Raw genomic sequence first — 27,420 nt, forward strand, 5'->3', positions numbered from 1 at the left:
CTACACCCAACATAAGGCTCAAACTCATGACCCTGAGATTAAGAGTCACATGCTCTACTGACTGAGCCAACCGGGCATCCTAAAATTTTATTCTTTTTTTATTTTAAACATGAAAGACCCTTGTTTTCTATTTATTTTTTCAAGTTTATTTATTAATTTTGAGAGAGCAGAGCACACGTGTGCAGGGTAGAGACAGAGGGAGAGAGAGAGGGAGAGAGAATCCCAAGCACGTTCTGCATGCCATTGTAGAGCCTAGTGTGGGGCTCGATCTCACAAATGGTGAGATCATGACCTGAGCCAAGATCAAGAGTCCGACACTTAACTGATTGAGCCACCCAGGTGCCCCCTGAAATTTCATTCTTACTCTCTTACTGAAATTTTCCTCCAACCAAAATATTTGACCCATGTTGGACTACCCTTTTATGTCTCAAGTTTTACTCAAGTTCAGGAGTCATAAGCTTTAAACATAGAGCCTATGGAGCGCCTGGGTGGCTCAGTCAGTTAAGTGGCCGACTTTGGCTCAGGTCACGATCTCGCGGTCCGTGAGTTCGAGCCCCGCGTCGGGCTCTGTGCTGACAGCTCAGAGCCTGGAGCCTGTTTCCGATTCTGTGTCTCCCTCTCTCTGACCCTCCCCTGTTCATGCTCTGTCTCTCTCTGTCTCAAAAATAAATAAACGTAAAAAAAATAAAAATTAAAATAAAAAAAAAAACATAGAGCCTGTTTTTAATCGTTTTTGGTGTTAACAACCACTAAAACTTAGTGGCTTAAAACATTTAATTACGCCTGGCAGGACTTGTGTTGGTCACTGGAAAAGTCATTCATGAAGCTGCAGTTATCTAGTGACTTGACTGGGACTTGAGTCGTCTAAGATAGCTTCTTAACAGTCTGACACCTGGGTATCACTGTCAGCTGGTACTCTTTTCCACATGGTCTGTCATCATTCAGAAAGCCTGGACGTTTTCTTACATGGTGGCATGAATGTTTCAAGAAGGTAAAGCTTCAATGTCTTTTAAGGCTTAGCTTTGGAAGTAACAGTGTTACTTCCACCACATTGTTTTGGTTAGATCAGGTCACCATGTCAACTCAGATACAGAGAGTGGGAAAACAGACTGTACCTTTTGAAGGGAGGTGCAGTAAAATCCCATTGCAAAAGGGCATTGCCACAAGGAAATAAGATTTATTGAAAGCTGTTATTATGAGTTTCTACTATGGTCTCCCTCTGGCTCCAGTATATCACGTGCAAAATATCCCCTCCCAGTCCTCATGTGCAGTTCCTCTTGATCCAGAGACCTAGGAACTAAAAAGAAAATTTATCTGCCCCATATACACAATATACACTGTTGTCACAGGAATAGAATAGTGGCTATAGACATTCCCCTAAAAAGGGGGAGATAACACATAGCACATGGCACATAGCAGTTGTTGGTTCATATCAGTTCTGAAATCTAGCTGGGCACATATTGTCAGGGTCATCTACTCCAAGAGCAGGAAATGTGCCTTGACTGGGAAATGTGACTAGGGAACTTCATGAGAATGGTTCCCTAATCCATTGTTCTCTGTGGTTCTTGGTACCACATTCTGGACTCTTAATGCTGCTTTCTAAGAAGTCTCTCCTTCTACATAAGAAATGTCTTATGAAGCTGAATAGCTTTCTCAGCATACTTCCTTCCTATAGAAAATTGGAATCCCACAGGCCTCTTTTCATTTTGAATAGTCTCTGTCCCTTTTAATCCAGCTGGTACATCTTCCTTTAAAATTTGTAGGATTTTCAGGGTCGCCTGGGTGGCTCAGTCAGTTGAGAACCCAACTTCAGCTCAGGTCATGATCTCACGGTTTGTGGGCTCAAGCCCTGCCTCAGGCTCTGTGCTGACAGCTCAAAGCCTGGAGCCTGCTTCAGATTCTGTGTCTCCCTCTTTCTCTGCTCCTCCCCCTCTCACGCTCTGTCTCTCCTTCCTTCAAAAATAAACATTAAAAAAAATTTTAATTTCTAGGATTTTCTATGAATCTGATTTGTGTTCTACTGTGTCCCCCAAAGCTACAACATTAGAACTCATTTTTTAAGACAGGCCTTTCTCTACTTTGGTTGTGTCAGGCTGTTGTAGCTTAATTCCCTTAAGCTTCTTAGAGGACTTTTTGTCTAGTTGAGAGAGTCAAGTAGTCACGGCTTTAAGATTTTCTGAAGTTTGGGGCACCTGGGTGGCTCAGTCGGTTAAGTGTCTTGGTTTCCGCTCAGGTCATGATCTCATGGTTTTGTGAGTTTGAGCCCTGCATTGGGCTCTGCACTGGCAGCATGGACCCTGCTTGGGATTCTGTCTGTCTGTCTGTCTGTCTGTCTGTCTCTCTCTCTCTCTGCCCCTCCCCCACTCACACTGTCCCAGCCTCTCTCAAATAAGGTAAAAAAAAATAATATTTTTATAAAATTTTCTGAGGTTTTTAAAAGGAGCTTGTCCCATCTTTGATCTGATATTTATCCTGTGGGTAGTTCTTATTTTGAGAATCTTAGGGCTTGAGAGACAGATAAAGAATAGTTTTATTTTCCAGTGTGCCAAGTTCTAGGCCCGCTATATTTCTTCTACTGATTTTTTTTTTTTTTGCAAGCTCTACAGTTCCCTCTTTAGTGTATTTCTTACCATCCTTTATCATATGCAGGTAAAAGATGAATTACCACTTTGAAAGAGGCTGATATAAACACGTTTAATGACTAAAGGAAATCAGATTTAAATAATTTAAGAGGAATATGATGACAGTGGCTTATATAGAGAATGTGAATAAAGAGATATAAATTATATTTAAAAAAAAAGAATCAAATGGAAATTCTGAAGTTGAAAAGTAGAACAACTGAAAAGGTTACCAAAGGAGGAACTCAAAAAATCAAATTGGAGGTCACACACAGAGAGAGAGAATCCATGAACTTGAAGACAGAACAATAGAAATTATCCAATTTGAAGCAAAGAATGAAACAAAATGAGCAGAACTCAAATCTGTGAGACATCAGCTGTGCCAACAATACATACAGTAAAGTCTCAGATTGAGGTGGGAGAAAGAGAAAAAAATATTTGAAGAAATAATAGCTGAAATTTTCCAAATTTGATGAAAACCATATATCTATGCATACAAAAATATGAGTGAGTAGGATTAACACAAAGCGGTCTACACCTGGGTACGTTCTTATTGAACTGTTTAAATCCAAATACAAAGAGGGGCGCCTGGGTGGCGCAGTCGGTTAAGCGTCCGACTTCAGCCAGGTCACGATCTCGCAGTCCGTGAGTTCGAGCCCCGCGTCAGGCTCTGGGCTGATGGCTCGGAGCCTGGAGCCTGTTTCCGATTCTGTGTCTCCCTCTCTCTCTGCCCCTCCCCCGTTCATGCTCTGTCTCTCTCTGTCCCAAAAATAAATAAAAAACGTTGAAAAAAATAAATCCAAATACAAAGAAAAAATATGGAAAGCAAGACACAAAGACTTCATGATATATAAGGGAACAGCAATATGATTGACAGCTGACTTTTTCACCAGAAACAACAGAAGCCAGAAAGCACTTGGATAACCATTAAAGTGTAGAAAGTAAAATTTTCCAATTAAGAATTGTAGATTCACAAATCAAGAAAATGAAGAAAACAACCTAAAGAATGGGAGAAATTATTTGTAAATCATATATCTGATAAGGGTCTTATATCCAGAATATTAAAAAAAAACTTACAAATCAGTTAAAACAAAACAACCCAGTTTTACTCAAGGACTTGAGTAGACATTTCCTCAAAGAGATATACAATGGGCCAACAAACACATGAAAATTTGCTCAACATCATTTGTCATTAGGGACAGGCAAAGCAAAACCATAACAAAATACCACGTTCTATCCACTAGGATGGGTATAATTAAAAGTAGAAAAAAATAGGAAAATAAGTATTGGCTAGAATGTGGAGAAATTTGTTGTTGGTTTTTTTTAAGTAAACTCTGCCCAACGGACTCGAACTCATGACCTCGAGATCAAGAGTTGCATGCTCTCACTGACTAGCCTGCCAGGTGCCCCTGATGTGGAGAAATTTAAAACTTTTTACCTTGTCAGTGGCAATGTAAATTGGTGCAGTTACTGTGAAAAACAGTTTGGCAGTTCCTTTACAATCTAGAAATTCAACTCCTAGGTAGATACCAAAGTAGTTGAAAGCAAATATTCATAAAAGTACTTGTGCACACATCATAATGTTCACAGCAGCAGTATTAACAAAGGCCAAAAGGTTGAAACAATCTAACTGCATTGACAGGTGAATGAATAAGCAACATTTGGTATATCCATACAATGGAATATTGCTCAGCCATAAAATGGAATGGATCACTGAGATATAGTACTATATGGATAAACATCAAAAATGTCATAAAAATGAAATAAGCCAGATATAAAAGATCACATACTGAATGATTCCATTTATGTGAAATATCTAGAATAGGGAAATCTGGGGGCACCTTGGTGGCTCAGTTGGATAAGCTTCCGACTTCAGGTCATGATCTCACAGTTCGTGAGTTTGAGCTCTGCATCAGGCTCTGTGCTGACAGCTCAGAGCCTGGAGTCTGCTTCAGATTCTGTGTTTCCCTTTCTCTCTGCCCCTCCCCTGCTCATGCTCTGCCTCTATCTCAAAAATAAACACTTAAAAAAAATAGAGTAAGGAAATCTATAGTGATAGAATAGTAGTTGGCTAGGTCCTGGGAGTGGGAGGATATGGGGTGGTAGGTCTTAGGAGTGATTACTTAATGAAGACTGGGTGTTCTGGGGGAATGAAAACTTTGAAATTAGAGAGACATGGCAGTTGCACAGCATTGTAAACACTAAATGCCATTGAATTGTGTAATCTATGTGAATTTCCTTTCAAAAATAATTTAAGTGAATTCTATATCCAGCAGAGCTATTATTGAAAAATACAGGCAAAGTAAAGACATTCTCAGAATAGCAAACACAGAGAATTTGTTGTTAACAGACATGAAATACTGCTTTACATGAAATACTAAAGGAAGTCCTTCAAGCTGAAAAGATATGATTCCAGATGGTAACTTGAAGGAAAAGCACTGTAAAAGTTAATTACAGGAATAAATATAGAAGATTATAAGTAGTTTTTTCTCTTATATTAGTTCAACTGAATTAAAAGACCATTGTGTAAGACAATAATTATAAAACTGTGTTATTGGGATTTTAAGATAAGTATGTAACATATGATAATAGCAAAAAGGAGGGATGAAATGGATTTCTGTTGGAACAAAGTTCCTATATTTTGCCAGAATTAAATAAGTAATAATCTAAAATTGTGATAAGATACTTTTTCTAAACAACAAAAAAATTACAATGATACTGTAGAAAATACCTACTTAAAAGAAAACAGTAAAAGAGAAACAGAAGAACAAAAGACATGAGACATATAGAAAACAAATAGCAAAATGAGAGACATATCCAACTAAATCAAATAATTACATTAAATGTGAATGAGTTACATACTTAAAAGGCATAGATTGTCAGACTGGATTTAAAAAAAAAAAGATTGAACTTTATGCTGTGTAGAAGAGGCACACTTTAGATTCAAAGCCACAGATAGGTTGAACATAAATGAATAGAAGATGTACTACATACTAGCCTTAAACAATCCTAGAATGAACCCCCAGGTTGGGGGTGCCTGGGTGGCTTAGTTGGTTGAGCATCCGACTTCGGCTCAGGTCATGATCTCACAGTTCGTGAGTTTAAGCCCCACGTCAGGCTCTGTGCTGACAGCTCAGAGCCTGGAGCCTGCTTCAGATTCTGTGTCTCGCTCTCTCTCTGCCCCTTCCCTGCTCATGCTCTGTCTCTCAAAAATGAATAAACATAAAAAAAATACAATTTGATTCACATTAGCATCAAGAAGCATAAAATACTTGGCAATAAATGTAACAAAAGACTTAATATACTGAAAATTATAATTAAGTAGGCTGCAAACCAGCATGGGGCTTGAACTCATGACCCTGACATCAGGAGTTCCATGCTCTTCCAACTGAGCCAGCCAGGTGTGCTAACACTGAAAATTATAAAACATTGCCAAGAAAAACTAAAGAAGATGTAAAAAAAAAAAACAAAAAAACAAAACATTCCAAGTTCACGGTTTAGAAGACTCAGTATTGGGGCGCCTGGGTGGCTCAGTTGGTTAAGCGTCCGGCTTCGACTCAGGTCACGATCTTGTGGTCCGTGAGTTCGAGCCCCGCGTTGGGCTCTGGGCTGATGGCTTGGAGCCTGGATCCTGCTTCCAATTCTGTGTCTCCCTCTCTCTCTGCCCCTCCCCCGTTCATGCTCTGTCTCTCTCTGTCTCAAAAATAAATAAACATTTTAAAAAATTAAAAAAAAAAAAAAAGAAGACTCAGTATTGTTAAGATGGCAGTTTTCTCCAAATTGATCCATAGAATCAGTGTAGCCTCTATCAAAATCCCAGCTGGCTTTTTTGCAGAAATTGGCAAGCTGGTTCTAAAATTTTTATGGAAATGCAAAATGAAGAACACAATAAGAGGAGTTACACTTCTGATTTCAAAGTGATATAAAGCTATGTTAAGCCAGTGAGTTATTGCATAAAGATAGACCTATAGATTAATGTAACAGTATAGAGAATCCAAAAATAAACGCTTACATTTGTGGTCAGTTGATTTTCAATAAAGGCAATGTAGTGGGAAAAGAATAGTGTTTTAAACAAATGGTATTGAAACAATTGGATATCTGCATGGTAAAAGATACACAACTGCACCTCCAACTGTATGCCAGAAATAAGTCAAAATGGATCATACACTTAAATGTAAGAACTAAAATTATAAAACTTCTAGAAAAAAACATGGCAGATAATATTTATGACCTTTGGTTAGGCAGAGTTCATATACAGTTTTCCCCTGCCATCTGAAAGTAGAGTGTTCCTGTGAAATCTTTTGTAAACTGAAATGGTGCAAAGTGAAGAAGCAATTGTTATTAATCTATATGGGAAATTTATTGAGTGTTCCTAGACCCTCCCCCCCCCAAAAAAAAATCTCTTCAGCTTTTCTGATGCCTTAGGATACATCTTGCTAATAGATGCACAAAATAAATCTAGATAGAGCACAGAGGTTCACAGACACAGGTCAAAGTTGTAGCACCTTGACACTGAGATGCTGACTGCAGTTCTTGGGGAAGGAGCTTGGCAGCACCACTCTCACTGCTCTAGGCGCACACTATCTATGTAACGGCTCACTGTAAAACAAACGCTGAACACTCTTCACTTTTTGACTTTTTTCATAAAAGCGAAGATCCTCTTCAGTTATCTTGGTTATCAATTAAGAGATGATATCAGTTTATTAGTTAAAAACAGCTACAAATGTAGATCTTTCATAAAAGCAAAGTCACATAACAGACTTTCAAAAAGTAGGGAATCCTTATATGTGACATCAAAAAAAGCATGATCCATTAAAAAAAGGTAAATTGGACTTTATCAAAATTAGAAACATTTGTCCTTCAGAAGATACCATCAAGAAATAGAAAACACAACCCACAGAATGGGAGAAAATATTTGCAGACCATAGAGTCGGTAAAGGGTCTGTATATATATATATATATAGGCCCATTATATATACAGAGTCCTTAAATATATAAAGAACACTTGGGGTGCCTGGCTGGCTCAATCTGAAGAGCATGTGACTCTTGATCTTGGGGTTGTGAGTTCAAGCCTAACGTTGGGTGTAGAGATTATTAAAATAAATAAATAAGCTTTAATAAATATATATATCAATCAAATGATTTGAATACATATTTCACCAAAGAAGTCATTTGGCTAACATGAAAAGATGCATTAGTATTTAGGGAAAAACAAATTGAAACCTTGATATACCAACTGGCTAAAGCTTAAAAGATAGATAAGAACAAGTGATAGCAAAAATATGGACACACTGGAACCCTCATACATTACTGATGAGACGGTAAAATGGTCTAGCCACTTTGAAAAATGATTCATCGCTTTCTTTAAAAGTTTTTTTTTTTTTTAATATAATTTATTGTCAAGCTGGCTAACATACAGTGTATACGAGTGTGCTCTTGGTTTTGGAGGGTAGATTCCGTGATTCATCACTTACATACAACACCCTATATTCATCCCAGCAAGTGCCCTCCTCAATGCCCATCACCCATTTTTTTTATTTTTTTATTTTTTTATTTAAAAAAAATGTTTTTAACGTTTATTTATTTTTGAGACAGAGAGAGACAGAGCATGAATGGGGGAGGGCCAGAGAGAGAGGGTGACACAGAATCTGAAACAGGCTCCAGGCTCTGAGCAGTCAGCACAGAGCCTGACGCGGGGCTCGAACTCACGGACTGCGAGATAGCGACCTGAGCCGAAGTCGGACACTTAACTGACTGAGCCACTCAGGCGCCCCCATTTCTTTAAAAGTTTAAAGTAAACTGAGGCACTTGGCTGGCTCAGTTGGTGAGCATGTGACTCTTGATCTCGGGGTTGTGAGTGAGCCCCATGTTGGGTTTAGAGATTACTTTAAAAAAACTTTTTTTTTTTTTGTTTTTTTTAGTTTATTTTTGAGAAAGAGAAAGAGAGCTTGAGTGGGGGAGGGGGGGAAATCTTAAGGGGCACCTGGGTGGCTCAGTCAGTTGAGCATTAGACTCTTGATTTTTGCTCAGGTCATGATCCCAGGGTCTTGGGATGGAGCCCTGCATCAGACTCCGCACTGAGCGTGGAGCCTACTTGAGATTTTCTCTCCCCCACCCCACCCTCCCTCCCTCCCTCCCTCTCTCTCCCTTTCTCTCTCTCTCTCTCTCTCTTTCCTCTCCCCTTCTGCCCCTCCCCTACTCGCTCATGCTCTCAAAAACAGGTCTTAAAAATTTTTTAAGTTTAAACTTGGGGCACTGCGGAGTAGCTCAGTCGGTTAAGCATCTGACTTTGGCTCAGGTCATGATCTCACAGTTGGTGGGTTCAAGCCCTGCATTAGGCTTTGTGCTGACAGCTCAGAGCCTGGATCCTGCTTCAGATTCTGTGTCTCTTTCTCTTTCTGCTCCTCCCCCTCCCATGCTCAGTCTCTCGAAAATAAATAAATGTTAAAAAAATTTTGTTTTAAACAAACAACATAGACTACAACCCAGCAGTTCTCCATCTTAGATTCTATACATAAGAAATTAAAACATATATCAACCCAAAGACTTAGAATAATCATAGAAGCATTATTCATGATCATTAAAAAAAAAAAATTGTAGCAGGGGTGCCTGAGTGATGGCTCAGTCATTTAAGCATCCCACTTCAGCTTGGGTCAGGATCTCCTGGTTTGTGAGTTCTAGCCCCACATGGAACTCTGCACTGGTGGTGCAGAGCCTGCTTGGGATTCTCTCTCTCTCCTTCCTTCTCTCTCTCTCTCTCTCTCTCTCTCTCTCTCTCTCTGCCCCTTCCCCACTTGCACTCTCTTTATCAAAATAAATAAACTTAAAAAAATTATTATATTTATAGCAATCTTGATGTTTGTCAGCTGAGAATGGATAAACAAAATATGGCATTTCACAAACTGAAGTAGTATTCAACAGTATTTTTATACTGGAATGAACTATTGGTGCATGCTACAACATGGATGAGCTTCAGAAATGCAGAATAAAGGAAGCCAGATGCAAAAGTGAGATGTTTTTTGTTTCCATTGTTTTTGAATGTCCAGAAAAAGAAAATCTAAAGAGACAGAAAGCTAATTAGTGGCTGCTTGAGGTTGGATATCAGCAAATGAATGGATTGCAAATAAGCATGGGGGATATTTTGGGGGATGATGGAAATTCATAGAAAATGTGATCGTTGCACAGCTTTACAGATTTACTAAAAATTATTGAATGTACACTTAAAACCAGTGAATTTTATGGTATGTGAATTATTTAAAGCTGTTAATAAATACTATATACATATAAAATTGCATAATCGTGAAAACAGTAATTAACAACTTTTTTTAAACAAGAAATTTAATGTAGCTCATATTCCTTGAAATAAATGGGCCATAAGCCGAGTCTCCAAACTTTTGTTTCTTCAGATATTTTGTTTTTTCCCCAGATATTTCAGTTGTTAAGTCGTTTGTTGTAATGATTATCAGTTTGTTACTGTGCTGATGTCATATGTGTTTAATTACCAAATTTAGGGTCACATTCAATTTATTAAATATTTTTATTTAAAAAATTGGGGGCAAGGCACTCTACCGTAAAGATACAAAGTGATAAAATCATGGAAACCTGCTGGGAATTTATAGTCAGAGGAGTATTAACAGATCCCTACAGTATAACATTCACTGGTTCACCTGTTTCTAGGCACTGTGTGTTGGTTGCTGACTATACCGTGGCCCCTGTGTAGAGGAAAGGCCCCTTTCCTCTCAGATTTTATAGTCTGATATAAGGAGTGCTACATTAGCTCAGAACTGGTGTTCTGAACTTTGGAGTGCTTTGTGGTTTTGTGGGGGAAGAAACAGTTAGATCCTGTTTAGGGAGATTGGGAAAGGCTTCATGGCCTATGCATGTCCAGTGGACGTCAGTCTATTTCTGCTGATAGAATAGGCAAATTTGGTTGCACAGGTGCTTTAGAGAAAATAGTATAAACAATAGCACAGAGCCTGCTTGAAGAGAAGCAAATGGTCCTTAAGTTCTGTTTTATTTGTTTTCCTCCATTGGTTATACTTTACTATATATAGTTAAAACTTGCTCTGGATTAAAAAATGTAACATTATTTTATAAAGTGCAAAAGATGCTTTTGATTTCATTGTAAATCAAAAATTAGGGGTGCCTGGGTAGCTCAGTCAGTTGAGCGCCTGAGTTTGGCTCAGGTCATGATCTCATGGTTCATTGGTTTGAGCCCCACATCGGGCTCTGTGCTGACAGTTCAGAGCCTGGAGCCTGCTTCAGATTCTGTGTATCCCTCTCTCTCTGCCCCTCCCCTTCTTGTGCTCTGTCTCTCAAAAGAAAATAAACGTTAAAAATTTCTAAAAATGAAATAATTTTAATTGTCCTAAATTCAGAAATGCTAAATTTTTATTTAAAAAAAAATTTAATTTTTTTAATTGGAAAAATACATATAACTTAAAATTTGCCATCTTGGGGCGCCTGGGTGGCGCAGTCGGTTAAGCGTCCGACTTCAGCCAGGTCACGATCTCGCGGTCCGTGAGTTTGAGCCCCGCGTCAGGCTCTGGGCTGATGGCTCGGAGCCTGGAGCCTGTTTCCGATTCTGTGTCTCCCTCTCTCTGCACCTCCCCTGTTCATGCTCTGTCTCTCTCTGTCCCAAAAATAAATAAAAAAAAAAAAAAAAAAAAATTTTGCCATCTTAATCATTTTTAAGTGTACAATACACTCACAGTGTTTGTGTAATTAATCTCTAGGACTCTTCATCTTGCAAAACAAGAGATGTCACTTTGTTTGTTTGTTTGTTTGTTTGTTTGTTTGTGGTTAGTAGGCTTCATGCCCAGCACAGAGCCCAGCATGGGGCTTGAACTCATAACCCTGAGATCAGGACCTGAGATGAGATCAAGAATCGGACACTTAACCAACTGAGCCACCCAGGCACCCCAAAAGATGCCTTTTAAAATCTAAAGCAAGTAGAGGCGCCTGGGTGGCTCAGTCGGTTGAGTGTCCAACTTCAGCTCAGGTCATGATCTACGGTTGGTAGGTTTGAGCCCCGTGTCCGGCTCTGTGCTGACAGCTTGCTCAGAGCCTGGATCCTGCTTTAGATTCTGTGTCTCCCCTCTCTGCCTCTCCCCCGCTTGCATTCAGTCTCTATTTCTCAAAAATAAATAAATGTAATAAAAAATTAAAAGCTAAAATAAGTAAATTTAGGTGCATGTATCAGAGACCCAAATTAAAAGTGGCCTAAATATGATAAAATTTTATTTTTCTGTCCTATAAAGTCCAGAGGCATGGTGTCTCTGTAAGTCATTTACAGGCTTTTTCTAATTTTTTGCTTATCTTTAAAACTGTGGCCTTCAACTTCGTGATACAAAATGGAGTTCGGTCATCATAACCAGATTCCAAGCAGCAAAATTAAAGAAGGAGTAAGAAGGGGCATACCTTCTCTCCTTTAAGGACATTCCTGAAATTGCACACATCACTTTTTCTTCTACCCATTGGCCAGAACTTAGTAACCTGGCTTTATCTAGCTGCAAGGGAAATAAAATCTTCTTTCCATATAGCCATGTACTAGCCAAAAATTGGGAGTTCTGTTACTCTAGAAGAAGAGAATGGATAACTAATATTCTCTACCAAAATAGTCATTAAATTTTGTATTTCTTCCATAAAGCTGAATCAGATCTTTTATATTTCCTTTTTTGGAGACGGTAACCATACTCTAATTTAGTCAGCAGGGGTCACTGTTGAGCAAGTAGTTTCTTTACTATTTACTTTGTTAAACCTATCTGCCATTATATTTCTCAACTATATAATTTATAAAAAAAACAATTATAGCTTCATACACAGCAACAATAAATGCCAGTGTATGACAAACCATGTCACTTAGATTTTTTAAAACCTGAATATTTAAGAATGTCCTATGTCTAGATAAATGCTTTTGCAGTGTCTGTTCAGGGGATGATGTTCTACCTTAAAACAATTAATAGAGAACAAACTAGTTGCTTTCATGTTTTCCCCATGACCACATCCTTGTAATTGCGGATAGATTAGAAAAATCCATAATGATACATTCCCGTGTTAAAAATACATAATGCTATATTCCCATGTTAAAAACCAGATTACCTAAGAGTGTCAAACATTTGATCAGTCACTTCCCCTACAACAATTATATCTAAAATTCTTCACAAATTTGTTGTAATTCATTATATGCCCTGGATCTAACTTGTTTTGACAACCTTTATATTTTACATGAGAAACCTTAAGTTTAGATTCAGCTAATAGTAAAATATCTAAAACATATATTCTGTCATTTGTATGAAACATTTTACCAGCAGTGCCATGAACTGGAGGAAAAGGCATTTGGGTTTCCTAGAAAACATCTAAAATTATTATGTTTACCTCTAGGATTATTTTTTAAGCTCCTGCTGTGTCACTTCAAATAATAAAATATTCTGATTGTGTTATGTAGATCTTATAGAGCTATAATTTCTTAAGTCCTGAGATCAGCAATCTGCTTCATCTGGTCCATTGGTTCTCATACTTTAGGAAGCATTGGTGTCACCTGAAGGGCTTCTAAAATATGAATTGCCCTGGGGCGGCTGGGTGGCTCAGTCAGTTAAGCCTCTAACTCTTGGTTTATGCTCAGGTCATGATCTCACAGTTCATGAGTTTGTGCTGACAGCTCTGAGCCTGGAGCATGCATGGGATCCTCTCTCCCTCTCTCTGCCCCTCCCCTGTTCACGCTCTCTCTATCTCTCCCTCTCTCTCAAAATAAATAAACTTAAAAAAATTATAATAAAAAATACAGCTTCCCCTTATTTTTCTCTACCTCCTCTTCACCCCATTTCTGTTACTATAGGTCTGGGGTAAAGCGCAAGAATTTACCTTTCTAACAAAGTCCCAGTTGATGCTGGTGCTACTGGTCAGATGACCACAGGTTGTGAACCACTGATTTTATCCTTTCTTGCAAACTTGAGGTGGAATGTATATGTACAGAAGGAAGAGGAGGAATATGTAAATCTGGACAGATGTCCTCTAAGCCTGGTGTTTCCCAAATCCTCCCAGGACACTGTATTCTTTTTTCCCTTTGCTTACCTTCATGCTCCCACAGAGACAACACCATTCAGTCTATATAGACTGATGCAAGGAAAGAAATTACTGCTGGGTGTGATTTTTGTTCCTTTTTATATCTAGAGTTCTAGAAGTCCTGTGAATAACATATGGCAGGTGTATGGGGTTTTTTTAAATCAATTTTATTGTGTATATTCAGGAGAGCAAAATGCTTTACTAAGTGAGATATGTAGCATTTAATAAACACTTAGAGTACACAAGATAAAGAGTTTAGCATTTTTAATATATAAGTGATTGTCTTTTTGTGGATTTGAGTTGGGCAGGGTCTAGTAGATTGGGTGTTTAGTGAGTCTATTTTGTACTTAAAAGCTTTTTTTCCCCAAAGATCTTAAGCTTAAGATATATGTTGTGTGCTTACTCTGAAAAGGCTCCCAGGTCTCCATTTATACTTTAGCTTTCTTTGCACGACATTGTTATTTATGTCATCAACCCTTGATTATTCCAGTTTTTAAATGCATTGTAACTCCTTCATGCATTCTTCTCTATAAAAGTACCCAGAGAGGAATGATCATAATGACTAGCGTTTTAGAAGTTATATCATTTGAGAAGAACTTAAACTTGTTTAGGAGGGAATATGATGGCTTCATTTGAAAGATTGCCTTATAGAAGAAAGATGATTTTTTAATAGCTTCCACTAATGGGTAGAAATTATGAGGAAGTAGATTATTCTTTGATGTCAGATAATTTCCTAAAACATGTTATTGTCAGTTAATAGCATTGCTCTTATTATAAGATTATCTGTTACACTGAAACTTGATAGTCCAACTTTCCATCACCAAGTCTTTTTGCTTCTTCAAAAATCCTTTTCTCCAGTTTTTTTTTTTTAATTTCCACCAGCCCTGTAATCTCACAGACACCTTCATCATCTTTTATTTGAACTATAATTTCAATATATTATTAGTTTGTGTCCTTGCTATCAATCCAAAGTTTAATTTCCTTACATTTCTCTTCTCTACAGGATTGTTTCAAATTTCCAGCTTGATATACAAGTTTCCTTCATGACCAAACCCCACTATCCACATAACAGTTCATTCGTTAGATTTATTGAGTTCCTACCATGTATCGGGCTCTGTGCTCAATCCTGGAAATATCATGAGCAAATGTGAAAGCCATGGCCCCTGCCCTCATGGAGCTTTCCATTTATTTAGCTAGAAGATAGGTTGTTAGAGTTACCAGAAAATATTTATTGTAATTACTCTGGATTTCTGGGATTCTTTCCACTACTTTACCCTACCTCTTTACTTCCCTTCCGTTACTTTTTCTACTTTGAATCATTAAATGCTAAGGCCTTCATGCTCATACATCTTATCTCCCCCTTTTTCTTAATTAACTTCTGGCCTTCCTTTAAGACCCAGTTTAGATGTCCTCTGTGGGCAGAATTAGTTATTTTTTCCCTTGTTCTCAGATACCTTTTGTCATTTATCTCTAATAATTAATAAAGTATTTACTTATTTCTGTGTTCGTTGTAGAGCAAGAGCTCCTGAATTACAGAGATAACGTCTCCTTTTCCTTGGATCTCGTTGCCCTGAAAAGTGCCTGATTTGACAGGGTGTTCAGTAAATGTTCATTGCCTGAAGTCAGGAGACATCTGTGTAATACTTAATAGCAGGGACTGTACATATTTCAGCCTCAGTGACATGTGTTTGCTGTTTTTACTCTGCTTTTTATTGAGTATAGGCGTTTGGTTTTTTATGTGGCTTACTGCACAAGCTTACAGTCTTGATCTCCTTTGTGGAAGAAATGGTGGCTCTGTTTAAAAGTACCCATTGTGGATGGCGCCTGGATAGCTCAATTGGTTGAGCATCTGACTTTGGTTCAGGTCGTGATCTTGCAGTTCGTGAGTTTGAGCCCTGCATCTGGCTCACTGCTTTGGCTCTTCTGTCTCCCTCTCTTTGCCCCTTCCTCGCTTTCTCTCTCTCTCTCTCTCTCTCTCTCTCTCTCTCTCTCTCTCTCTCCCTCTCTCCCTCTCTCAAAAATAAATAAAACATTTTTTAAAAAGTATCCATTGTGGGTTATTTGATTAATTTGTTAAATGATCAGTTGTGTGCATCAAAATTGCATGTGGTTATGAAGCATTACCGGTTTTCTGCATGTTACATAAAACTCAGAATGAGAATGTTCCCTATCCCAGTTTCTGATCATCTGCTTAAACAAGTAAATGTGACTTAGATTTGGAGAATTACCTTATCAGCACAGAGCCCGATACATGGTAGGAACTCAATAAATCTAATGAGTGAACTGTTATGTGGATAGTGGGGTTTGGTCATGAAGGAGACTTGTATATCGAGCTAGAAATTTGAAACAATCCTGTAGAGAAGAGAAACATAAGGAAATTAAACTTTGGATTGGTAGCAAGGCATTTTTATTTTATTTTATTTTTTAATGGTTTGTTTTTGTTTTGTTTTGTTTACTTATTTTTGAGACTGAGAGACAGAGTCTGAACAGGGGAGGGGCAGAGAGAGAGGGAAACACAGAATCCGAAGCAGACTCCAGGTTCTGAGCTGTCAGCACAGAGCCCGACACGGGGTTCGAACTCCACAGACTGCGAGATCATGACCTGAGCTGAAGTTGGACACCCAACTGACTGAGCTACCCAGGCACTCCTCTTAATGTCACTTTTATTTATTTTATTTTATTTTATTTTTTTTAACGTTTATTTATTTTTGAGACAGAGAGAGACAGAGCATGAACGGGGGAGGGGCAGAGAGAGAGGGAGACACAGAATCCGAGGCAGGCTCCAGGCTCCGAGCCATCAGCCCAGAGCCCGATGCGGGGCTCGAACTCACGGACCGCGAGATCATGACCTGAGTTGAAGTCGGACGCTTAACCGACTGAGCCACCCAGGCACCCCATTAATGGCACTTTTAAATGGTCACTGTACAGTAATGTGATTTTAAGCAACGAGACCTTTTGCAATTCGGTTTCCTTTTGTGGAAAGTGAAGATTAAGGATAATACGAAGATTCAGTACATTAATACATGAAAAACACTTAAAATAATAACTGCCACATAATGTCATCCCTCTGATTGCTATTAATTTTTTCTACAGACAAGGAACAAATTAAATGTCTCAGATGTTTTTCAGGCTAAAGAGTCTCTGAAAATATGACTTTAGCTTATTATACCCACTATACTTACCCACCCCTCTCTTTAGAGGATTGCCTCTAAACTTTGAGTTGAACATAATAAAATGTTAAGTAACACTAACTGATTTTGTTTTTGCAGATGTTCTCAAATAGTGATGAAGCTGTAATCAATAAAAAACTTCCCAAAGAACTCCTATTACGGTAAGTCTGAATGCTGATTTTAGTTTGGTTGTGTGTGTGTCATATTGTCTATTTAAAAATTTTTAGACTTGTTGATAATTTTCATGTATGTATAGGATCTGGATTATCTGAATTTGTAAATTTATTGGTTGTTTTGTTAATCTTAACTCTGTGTTCTAGATATGAATCAAAATTTTAAATGTTTAGTAACAGTTCTCTCCTGATTTGTACTTATATATGATTTTGTTTACTTGTTTTCTTTTGCCCTATTCTTAGATAGAATGTGAAGGAGATAATACATTTTATTTTATTATAGTGCTCATCTTTTTTAAATGTTTGTTTATTTTTGAGAGAGAGACAGAGCATGAGCGGGGAGCGGGGGGGGCAGGGGGGTGGGCCGAGAGAGGGAGACACAGAAGCCAAAGCAGGCTCCAGGCTCCTAGCTGTCAGCACAGAGCCTGATGCAGGGCTGGAACCCACCAACCATGAGATAACCTGAGCCAAAGTCGGACACTTAACCTACTGAGCCACCCAGGTACCCCAGTGCTGATTTTTTGAAGTGATTCTGATCCATCCCTTGCCCCCACTTCTTATTCCTAAAGTCAAATATGACCATGAAGTAACTTGTATTTGCAACAAAATATTACATATATTGAGATACTGTAAAGAAGAGTTACAGACCTTTATTTTAAAGATAAAAAGGTAAAAGTGATTTTAAACTCTTTCCTTCTATTACAGTTATAATTTTACCCTCCTTATTTTTAATTAGTTCTCTAGAAATTACATTTGAGATCCCCCACAACATAAAACACAAAACCCCTAATTTACATGCATCTGACCTAGGAATCACCTAGGAAAAAACTAGGGGAGTTGTTTTCAGTGCCCATTATTTGGGTACTTAATCATCCCATTCTTTGTTCACTTATGTTGAATATCATGACTTAGAAAGAAAGGTACATTTTAGAGGTGGCTGGGTGGCTCAGTCTGTTAAGCGTCCGACTTTGGCTCAGGTCATGATCTCACAGTTTGTGAGTTCGAGCCCCACATCGGGCTCTGTGCTGACAGCTTAGAGCCTGGAGCCTGCTTCAAACTCTCTCTCTCTCTCTCTCTCTCTCTCTCTCTCTGTTCCTCCCCCACTCATTCTCTCTCTCTCTCTCTCTCCTTCAAGAATAAATTTTAAAAAATGTTTAAAAAAGAAAGAAAGGTACATTCCCTTTTGCAAATGTCGGAAGTTAACAAGTTGTACTGGAACATCTATTTCTTGGTCTGAGCTGCTGCCACAGTCTAGCTCATAACCAGCCCAATCCATGCTCACGATGGAAAATAATCTTGCCCTGTTGCCGATAAAGAAAAGTATTCCTGGCATTTCTAAGGATTTGCACGTCTGACTCCTTCACTACTTTGCAAGCGGGGACTGTATTCTTCTAAATCTTTATGTAATACTTTATACAATGGAGATACTAAGAAAAAATAACTGAATTGAACTTGGAATGGATTTTTCCATGGAAGCAATGCATTCATACATGCAGGTTGACTATAATTGAAATAATAGCAATACGTGCTAAGCTACTCAGAACTGTTGGAGATGTATCCTAGATATCTTGAGTATCCCTCAAATTTTAGCAAAATTATAATGGCACCATCTTAAAGAAAAATATTTTTAAATGGGTTATATTCTTTTTTTTTTTTAATTTTTTTTTAAGCGTTTATTCAGTTTTGAGAGACAGAGTTGGGAGGTGGGCAGAAAAAGAGGGAGACACAGAATCAGAAGCAGGCTCCAGGCTCTGAGCTGTCAGCACAGAGCCCAACACGGGGCCTGAACTCACAAACCGCAAGATCCTGACCTGAGCCAAAGTTGGCCGCTTAACCAACTGAGCCACCCAGGTGCCCCTAAATGGGTTATATTCTTCACTGTTATTATGAACTGAGTACACTAAGACATACTTCAGTGTTTTAAATACTGGCATTACATTGTACTATAGTAGTTTACTTAAAGACTTACTAAGATTCAGGGAAATTAATCCTTTGGTAATTAGCTGCACCATCTTATGGTTTACGTTTTTTTTTATTGGAGTTTTTCTCCATGGAAGACAGACATAAAGGCCACATACTGTATAATTCCACTTATATGAAATATCTAGGATAGACAGATCCATGGAGTTAGAAGTTGCCAGGGTCTGTGGTGAGGGATGATGGGGAGTGACTGCTAGTGGGCACAGGGTTTCTTTTGGGAATGATGAAATGTTCTGAAATTAGTGATTATGGCTGCACAACACTGTGGATATAAATCTCCCATCTTCTTCAGTACAGATTACTAACCACTCCCAAATAAATATAGATACCCCCAACTTATGTACCTCAATTCCTAAAACAATAAGTTTATTTAATGCAACAAACATTTTTGAATTGTTAAAATGCCCCTGCTTTTTCCTATCATCTACTGTATGGTACCTTTATGTGGAGTTTCATAATTGAAAGATCATGTTTCTGCAAACACATCACTAATCCCTGAGCAATTTGTTTAAATATAATATTACGCCTAGGGGGGCATATGTGAGAAACTTTATAGATAATGATCCTAGTTAGACTTTAGTAACCTTTTCTCCACAAAAGAAAGCACTATAGACAGACATGGCTGGAGGCCAAATGCAGACCTAGGAGACTCTGAAGCATGTGTCTCCACAATCCTAATTCCATTGTTAGAATGTACTGACTGGGGTTCTGAATATCAAGATCCCAAATGAGTTAGCTTTTCACCTGGATTTTAACATTACAGTACATTAAAAAGAAAGAAAGAGAGAAAACAAATATAAGAGCTTGGTCTTTCCAGTCCTGATTTGGCTCCCTAGTAAGATGAATGTGATCTATGTCAGGGCTTAAATCTCTTCTTCCATTCCATATGTAGTCCATCCAAATATCTACTGTTATTTTGTAAATTTTGACTTCTATTTATTCTACGTACTTGACAATGAAGATAATTATCTTTAGAAACCCAATATAAGGATTGATGGGATAGGCTGCCAGGTTTTAGTGAGAGCAGTGTTTTTTTGTTGGGGGGTGAGCTCACAATAAGCATTTACTTGTCCAAATAGCATAACAACTTAAAACATCAGGGAGCCTGGGTAGCTCAGTCAGTTGGGCGTCCAACTCTTGCTTTGAGCTCAAGTCATGAGCTCATGGTTGATGGGTTCAAGGTTCGAACTCTGTGTCTGACTCCGCATTGACAATGCAGAGCCTGCTTGAGATTCTGTTTCCTCTCTCTGCCCCTCTCTCACTCTCATCGTCTCCCCCCTCTCAAAATAAATAACTTGAAAAAAAAAAACCCAGTGGAGTTATAAATATAGATCTATAGCATAAATCAAGAGGAAATTAAATTGTTATCGCTATAATAAGCCAGAATAATAAACTACATTATACTTAGCACCTTCCTGTTTTTCATCATCTTCAGGCTAAGTACCTAAGATCATGTTGACAGTGGTCCTTTTCTCCACACTTTAACGCTTTACATAACTCATTCTGAGATACCCATGTCTGTAACCAGAATGGTTAAGTGACGCATGATAACAACACTTACTGTGGTGAGCATTTCATAATGTATACAAATCACTGTGTTGTACTCTTTTTTTTTTAAGTAGGCTCCACGCCTAGTGTGGGGCTTGAACTCACAACCCTGAGATCAAGAGTTGTGTGCTGTACAGACTGGGCCAGCCAGATGCCCTGATAGCTAGAATGGTTAAGATCAAAGAGATAGGAAGACTGAGATGGAATGAAGGGTCTGCTGTTGTCTAAGGATCTTCTTGATTGCTTCAATTAAAGTCTTTCCCCATTTCTTCTCAATAGACTGTTGAAAAACTGGCCTGGCTTTAGTCTACCCAGATTAAAAAAAAACTTTTTTAACTTTTATTTTTGAGAGACAGAGACAGCATGAGTGGAGGAGGAGCAGAGAGAGAGAGACACACACACAGAATCTGAAGCAGGCTCCAGGCTCTGAGCTGTCAGCTCAGAGCCTGACGTGGGGCTCAAACTCACCAACTGTAAGATCATGACCTGAGCCAAAGTCAGATGCTCAACTGACTGAGCCACCCAGGCTCCCCAAGGCTGCCCAGGTTTAAACAAAGTAGACCTCACCTTCCCCACTCCTGATAAAGAATACCGAGAGACAAAAAGACAACTGAGACATCATGTGGAAGAAGATAGGGTCTAATTATACATAAAACTCATTATGGTACAAAAAAAGAAAGCCCAAGTCCTTAATACTAAATCCCTGGTAGAGAGCATGGGATTGATTGATAAAATCAATACTGAAAGTAGATTTTGGGATATGGTTACCTATAGTATGGTTTTGTAAAAAGGATTTATTCCTAACTTCCTTTGGCTTCACAGTCTTATGACAAATATCCCAAGCCTCCTTGAACAGCACCTCTTAACATAATTCTTATTAAAAAAGTTAAAAAACACAGAGTGGTCCTGGAAAGGGTATAACTGGATAATTCAAGTCATACAACGGGGCATGTCCATAGGTACAACTTTTTTGGAGAGTAATTTGACAGTGTACTTTAAGAGATACACATATTATAACCTGTAGAAGCAAACATATGAGTAAAAATGGTTTGCAGAATTTTCATGGCAGCGTTATTTGAAATTATGAAAAGTTAGAAACAATTTTAATATACATAAGTAAAAATGCTTAAATTATGGTATATTCAGTCAGTCATTGGACTATTTATTGTACTTAGCTGCCTTTTAAAAGAATAAGGTAAAGAGGACGCCTGGGTGCCACAGTCGGTTAAACTTTCGACTTTAGCTCAGATCATGATCTTACCACTCATGAGTTCAAGCCCTGAACTGTGCTGTGCTGACAACTCAGAGCCTGGAGTCTGCTTTGGATTCTGTGTCTCCCTCTCTCTGCCCCACCCCACTCACGCTTTGTCTCTCTGCTCTTCAAAAATAAATAAACATTAAAACTTAAAAATAAATAAAGAATGAGGTAGAGCTACATGAGCTGACCTAAAAAGATGTCAATGATTATATATTTTTTTAAGTTTATTTATCTTGAGAGAGACAGAGTGTGCGCATGAGTGCAAGCAGGTGAGAGTCAGAGAGAGAGAATCCCAAGGAAGCTCCGAGCTGTCAACACAGAGCCCGACATGGGGTTTGAACCCACGAACTGTGAGATCATGACATGAGCCGAAATCCAGAGTCAGATGGTCAAATGACTGAGCCACCCAGGTGCCCCAAGATGTCAAATTATTAAATGACAGAAACAAAAACAAGTTGTGGGAGCATATTTATATCATGTTTTCATTTTTGAAAAATATAAAATATGCATACATGAAGACGTGCTAAGTACTGTACATATTATATATCTAGATATAAGTAGATACATCTGCTACCTTTGGAGGGAAGAATAGGCTTTTGGCAGGGGGTATTGAGAGAGCAGGGATAAGAAAGCCATTTGTTTACCACTTTGTATTTTTCTTTCTTTCTTTTTTTTTAACATTTATTTATTTTTGAGACAGAGACAGAGCATGAACAGGGGAGGGTCAGAGAGAGAGGGAGACACAGAATCCGAAACAGGCTCCAGACTCAGAGCCGTCAGCCCAGAGCCCGACACGGGGCTCGAACTCATGGACCGTGAGATCATGACCTGAGCCGAAGTCGGAGGCTTAAACGACTGAGCCACCCAGGCGCCCCTGTATTTTTCTAAGTGTTTGTTTTGTTTTTGTTTTTGTTTGAGTTTATCATTTATTTTGAGAGAGAGAAAGAGAGAATCCTAAGCAGGCTCTGTGCTGTCAGCTCAGAGCCCGACACAGGACTCTATAGTCCTGGACTGTGAGATCATGACCTGAGATGATATCAAGAGTCGCTCAGTCAATCATCTGAGCCACCCAGGCGCCCCTTGTTAATAAAGGTTTTGGGGGCACCTGGATGGCTCAGTTGGTAAAGCATCTGACTTCGGCTCAGGTCATGATCACACAGTTCGTGAGTTTGAGCCCCGCGTTGGGCTCAGTTCTGACAGTTCAGAGCCTGGAGCCTGTTTCCAATTCTGTGTCTCCCTCTCTCTCTGACCCTCCCCAACTTGTGCTCTGTCTCTCTCCCTGTCAAAAATAAATAAAACCTTTAAAAAAATAAAAAAATTTTAGGGGCACCTGGGTGGCTCAGTGGGTTAAGTGTCTGCCTTCGACTCAGGTCATGATCTCACGGTTCATGAGTTCGAGCCCCACAACCGGGCTCTCTGCTTTCCATGCAGAGCCCGCTTCATATCCTCTGTCTCCCCCCTTCCCTGGCTTGCTCTCTCTCTCTTTCTCTCCCCCTGTCTCAAAATAAATTAAAAAAAAAAAGTTTTTTTTTTTAAGAGACTAGATGAAGATCTTTGGCTATATGATGTGTTAAGGCCTGCTCCGAATTTAAAGTTCTGATACTTGTCTACTGTCTGGTGGAAACTACACCACATTTTCAAAATTGCAAACTTCTTATTCCTCACAAGAGACCATCAGTTTGCAGGAACGGTTCATCAAAGCTGTATGCTAGTGTCTTTTATTGTCAAACTACAGATGTAGGTTTACTAGATACAGGTTTTACCCCTGTTGTAAGTGAGAGGACTTTAGGTATAATTATGACATTTTGGTTATTCATGATCTTGTGAAGAATTCTGCTAAAAGCAATGTATGTTACCTGTAGCTATCATGGACAAGAGCTTTGACTCTTTGGTTTAGATTCTGTTACGGATTAAACTATAAGAGCTCTCTATACATATTTGGTTATTAATGTGAACATAAAGACGATACATTCCACATTAATAAGTGGGTCAGAGTTGGCAAACACAACCTCCACAAATTTCAGCGCCTGAAATTAGGGCTGTGCTTTTTGTCTCCTTTTTAACTTGAATCTCAATGCAAAACTGCTCTTAAATAAGCCAGATGCATACCCCTGGCCGTAAAGAATAGAAAAACAAGTATCTCATGTGTTTTTGAAATGATTTTATTGTTACAGATCTGGAGAGGACACATCAGACAACTGGTCTTTTATTCAACTACTTACAGTTACCTAACCAAGATTATACTGATTAGAAATTATGCAAACCTAATCTATTCATATCTGGAAATCCCATGTAGCACACTAAACCATTGAGTTCCTCAGGTGTACAAGTAATCAGCTGCTTAATTATTAGCTAGACTAAGTTGACCAGGGAAGTTCTGTCTAAATGAAAAGCTCTATAGGAATGTTAATGAGACTGATTTTTTTTTTTTTTTTTTTTTTTTTTTTTTTTTTACTATGTTGAGCAACTGGCCATATCACCTTCTATGAACATTTTCCAAACAAAAGTTATCTTAGCTATGCTCTGTGGTATAGAATTTTGAGCAATTCATTAACCATTTGTTGACATGCTGGAAATAACTTATAATTTTGTCTTGAGGAAATAAAACTCAGTGCAAAAGTTAGGGTGGTGCTTTATTGGGGTGAAGTCATGGTTAGGCCTTTTATTTTCCATCAAAGGATGACAGATATACTTGTTCACTGATTTGAAGTACAGGGATCAATCATCAATCCACAACTAAGGATATTTCAGTTGTAGGACCTTATAAGAAATATAATCCTTGTGCTAATCTTATGAAAACTTAAGAGAAGTGATATTTATAGGAGATTGTCTGAAGGACATTCATGATTCCTTTAAGTATGCTATATTCTGTCTGTGGTGGGCACTGTAATTGACTTTCTAGCATCCACTTCAACCCAGTTAATTAGTCTAAACCTGTCACAGTGATTGGTTAAGGCCTATGCCAATTTAGGCTAATGAGACCTGAGAAGAGGCTTTATTGCAGTATAAATGCCTGCCTATCTCTCCCCTCAGAGTGAACAAACACATGTTGATCCAGTATTTGCTGGTATCCATCCTGTGCCTATAAAGAAAAGAGCTTTTAGGACCAAGCTGATGCTGTTCCTAGCAGAATAAACAGAAAATTGCTGATGACATTGTGGATCCCCTAAATCAATTAACCTTGAGATGCAGGCAGCCTGTTCTTTGTATTTCCTTTTGTATGAAATAACCTCCCTTACGGTTTAAGCCCATCTCGGTTAGGGTTTCTATTACTTGTGGCCAAAAGCAACCTTGGATCAACTGGACTGTCAGAAGCATGCATTTTTATATACTATTATTTTGTTTTTAACTATTATAAAGGTGCTACAAGATGTGACCATATGAAATCTGTGACTGAATTTGCTTTGGGACTTTATCCACCAAATCTAAGTAGACTCCTTTGAGAAATTTCTCTTAGAAAGTAGTGCTAGAGAGGCGCCTGGAGACTCAGTTGGTTAAGTGTCCGAATTTGGCTCAGGTCATGATTCACAGTTGGTGAGTTAGAGCCCCACATCGGGCTCTGTGCTGACAGCTCAGAGCCTGGAGCCTGCTTCGGATTCTGTGTCTCCCTCTCTCTCTGCCCCTCCCCCACTCACATTTTGTGTCTCTTACAAAATTAAATAAACATTTAAAAAAATTCTTAAAAAAAAGTAATGCTAGAAAGAGCTCTGATTTTATGGTATAATGTATATGTTTCTTCTTTTCTGTTAAGAATATTATTTTGTTTATGCTACCAAGAAATTTAAAACTAAATGTGAGACTCCTCTATAGCAACTATGTAAACTCTTCCAAGGGCACATCTGTTTCCTTTCTGGCTTTGGTTTTCTACTTTAAAAAATATTTTTCATGGTCCTCATAGTTTATTTGTATTTATTATTATTTGCTCCTGATCCAAGCCATCTCAAGTACTCTGGAGACAAATTTAATAAATAAAAATAAAATGGATTCCAGCGTTATAGCTGACATACTGATTTACATATAAGATTACGATATGCATGAAATATTGCTGACAGAGCCCCCCCAGGTGCCCAGAGAATTTATAAAATTCTTAAAGCAAAATTAACTTTAATTTACTTAAACCTTTAAAGCATATACTATATTACACTTGTTGCCACTTGCAAAAGAGTTTAGCTTATTATTCAGATTAAAATGACCTTGGGCGCCTGGGTGGCGCAGTCGGTTAAACGTCCGACTTCAGCCAGGTCACGATCTCGCGGTCCGTGAGTTCGAGCCCCGCGTCGGGCTCTGGGCTGATGGCTCGGAGCCTGGAGCCTGTTTCCGATTCTGTGTCTCCCTCTGTCTCTGCCCCTCCCCCGTTCATGCTCTGTCTCTCTCTGTCCCAAAAATAAATAAAAAACGTTGAAAAAAAATTTTTAAAAAAAAATTAAAATGACCTTTACAGGTGCTCATGAGTAAGGAGGGCTTTAAAAAGACACGACCCTTGCATTTATTGCCAGGATGCTCTGACCTGTTTTTACAGGTGGCTTCTAGTGTAGTGTAGTGTAGGGAGTCACCACACTTTAAGCAAATCAATTATTTCCAATAACAATGCTTCAAAATAAATATTTAACCTCTGTAAGACTGAGTAAAATTCTAGGCAGTGTTTCTTGACATTAATGTGGTAAATGAGATTTATAATTCCTAAATTAGAATTAGAGATTTAACATTTTATAGTCACTAATTTTTAAGAGTTACTCTATTATTTAATCTTTTTTCCCTCATAACCATAAAATTCTTTATAAAGTTATCCCTCCCCTAGCCCTCTTTTGGATAGCCAGAAGTGTGAAAATTATTTTTTTGCTTTTAACAAATTACAGCAGCTAGAAATATTTTATCATCCCTTGATGTAAGTAATTGAACTTGTATGGTACTTGTACGTACATTCTCAAGTAAAAGATTGCCCAGCGTTTTATATGGGTAGTATTAAGTTGTAAGTTGCTCCAGCTTTTGTGTTTGTTCAAAAGAACTTCTCTCTTTTCGTGCATGTATTAACATAGCCAAGTTATTTATAGGTAAAAATCAAGAGAAACTCATTTATCATATAATAAAGCTTGTCTCCCTCTCTTTTTAGGATATTTTCTTTTCTGGATGTTGTTACCTTGTGTCGCTGTGCTCAGGTCTCCAGGGTAAGAATGATTGATGTGATTATGGGGGAGATCTGTAGTAGGCAGATCATTTACTTCAGATGTTGTATGTTTCAGAGAATGTTATTTCATCCATGGCATTCCCAAACCCATGTAATTCTATAGTAAGATTCTACTATATGTCTCTGCCAATTTTTTTTTTTCTTTTTTTTCTGAGAGAGACGGGAGGGAGGGCAGAGAGAGAGGGAGAGAGAGAGAAAATCTCAGGCTCCCCTCTGCTAGCATAGAGCTCAGTGCGGGGCTTGAACTCAACTCTGACATCGTGACCTGAGCTGAAATCAAGAGTCAGACACTTAACCAAGTGAGCCACCCAAGCTCCCCAGTTTTTTGGAACTCTTGACTATTTGTGTAATGTAAACAGGAAACATTTTCAAGGAAAAAGTATTATACATGCAAATCAAAAGGTTAGGCTCTCCTCTGAATTAT

At 38.4% G+C, this 27,420-nt stretch overlaps 1 protein-coding gene across 3 annotated transcripts in view; it reads left to right on the plus strand.

Moving 5' to 3' along the window:
- The window catches only part of FBXL20 (F-box and leucine rich repeat protein 20), a 103,990-nt gene that overhangs the window by 39,970 nt on the left and 36,600 nt on the right, over window positions 1-27,420 (plus strand). For all 3 annotated transcript variants that reach the window (XM_058704616.1, XM_058704617.1, XM_058704618.1), the window contains 2 exons: window positions 16,952-17,013; window positions 26,922-26,976. In XM_058704616.1, coding sequence (XP_058560599.1) covers window positions 16,952-17,013; window positions 26,922-26,976 — 117 coding nt within the window. The remainder of the gene's footprint in view (window positions 1-16,951; window positions 17,014-26,921; window positions 26,977-27,420) is intronic.

Source organism: Neofelis nebulosa, chromosome 16 (genome assembly GCF_028018385.1).
Source record: "Neofelis nebulosa isolate mNeoNeb1 chromosome 16, mNeoNeb1.pri, whole genome shotgun sequence".
Taxonomy (NCBI): domain Eukaryota; kingdom Metazoa; phylum Chordata; class Mammalia; order Carnivora; family Felidae; genus Neofelis; species Neofelis nebulosa.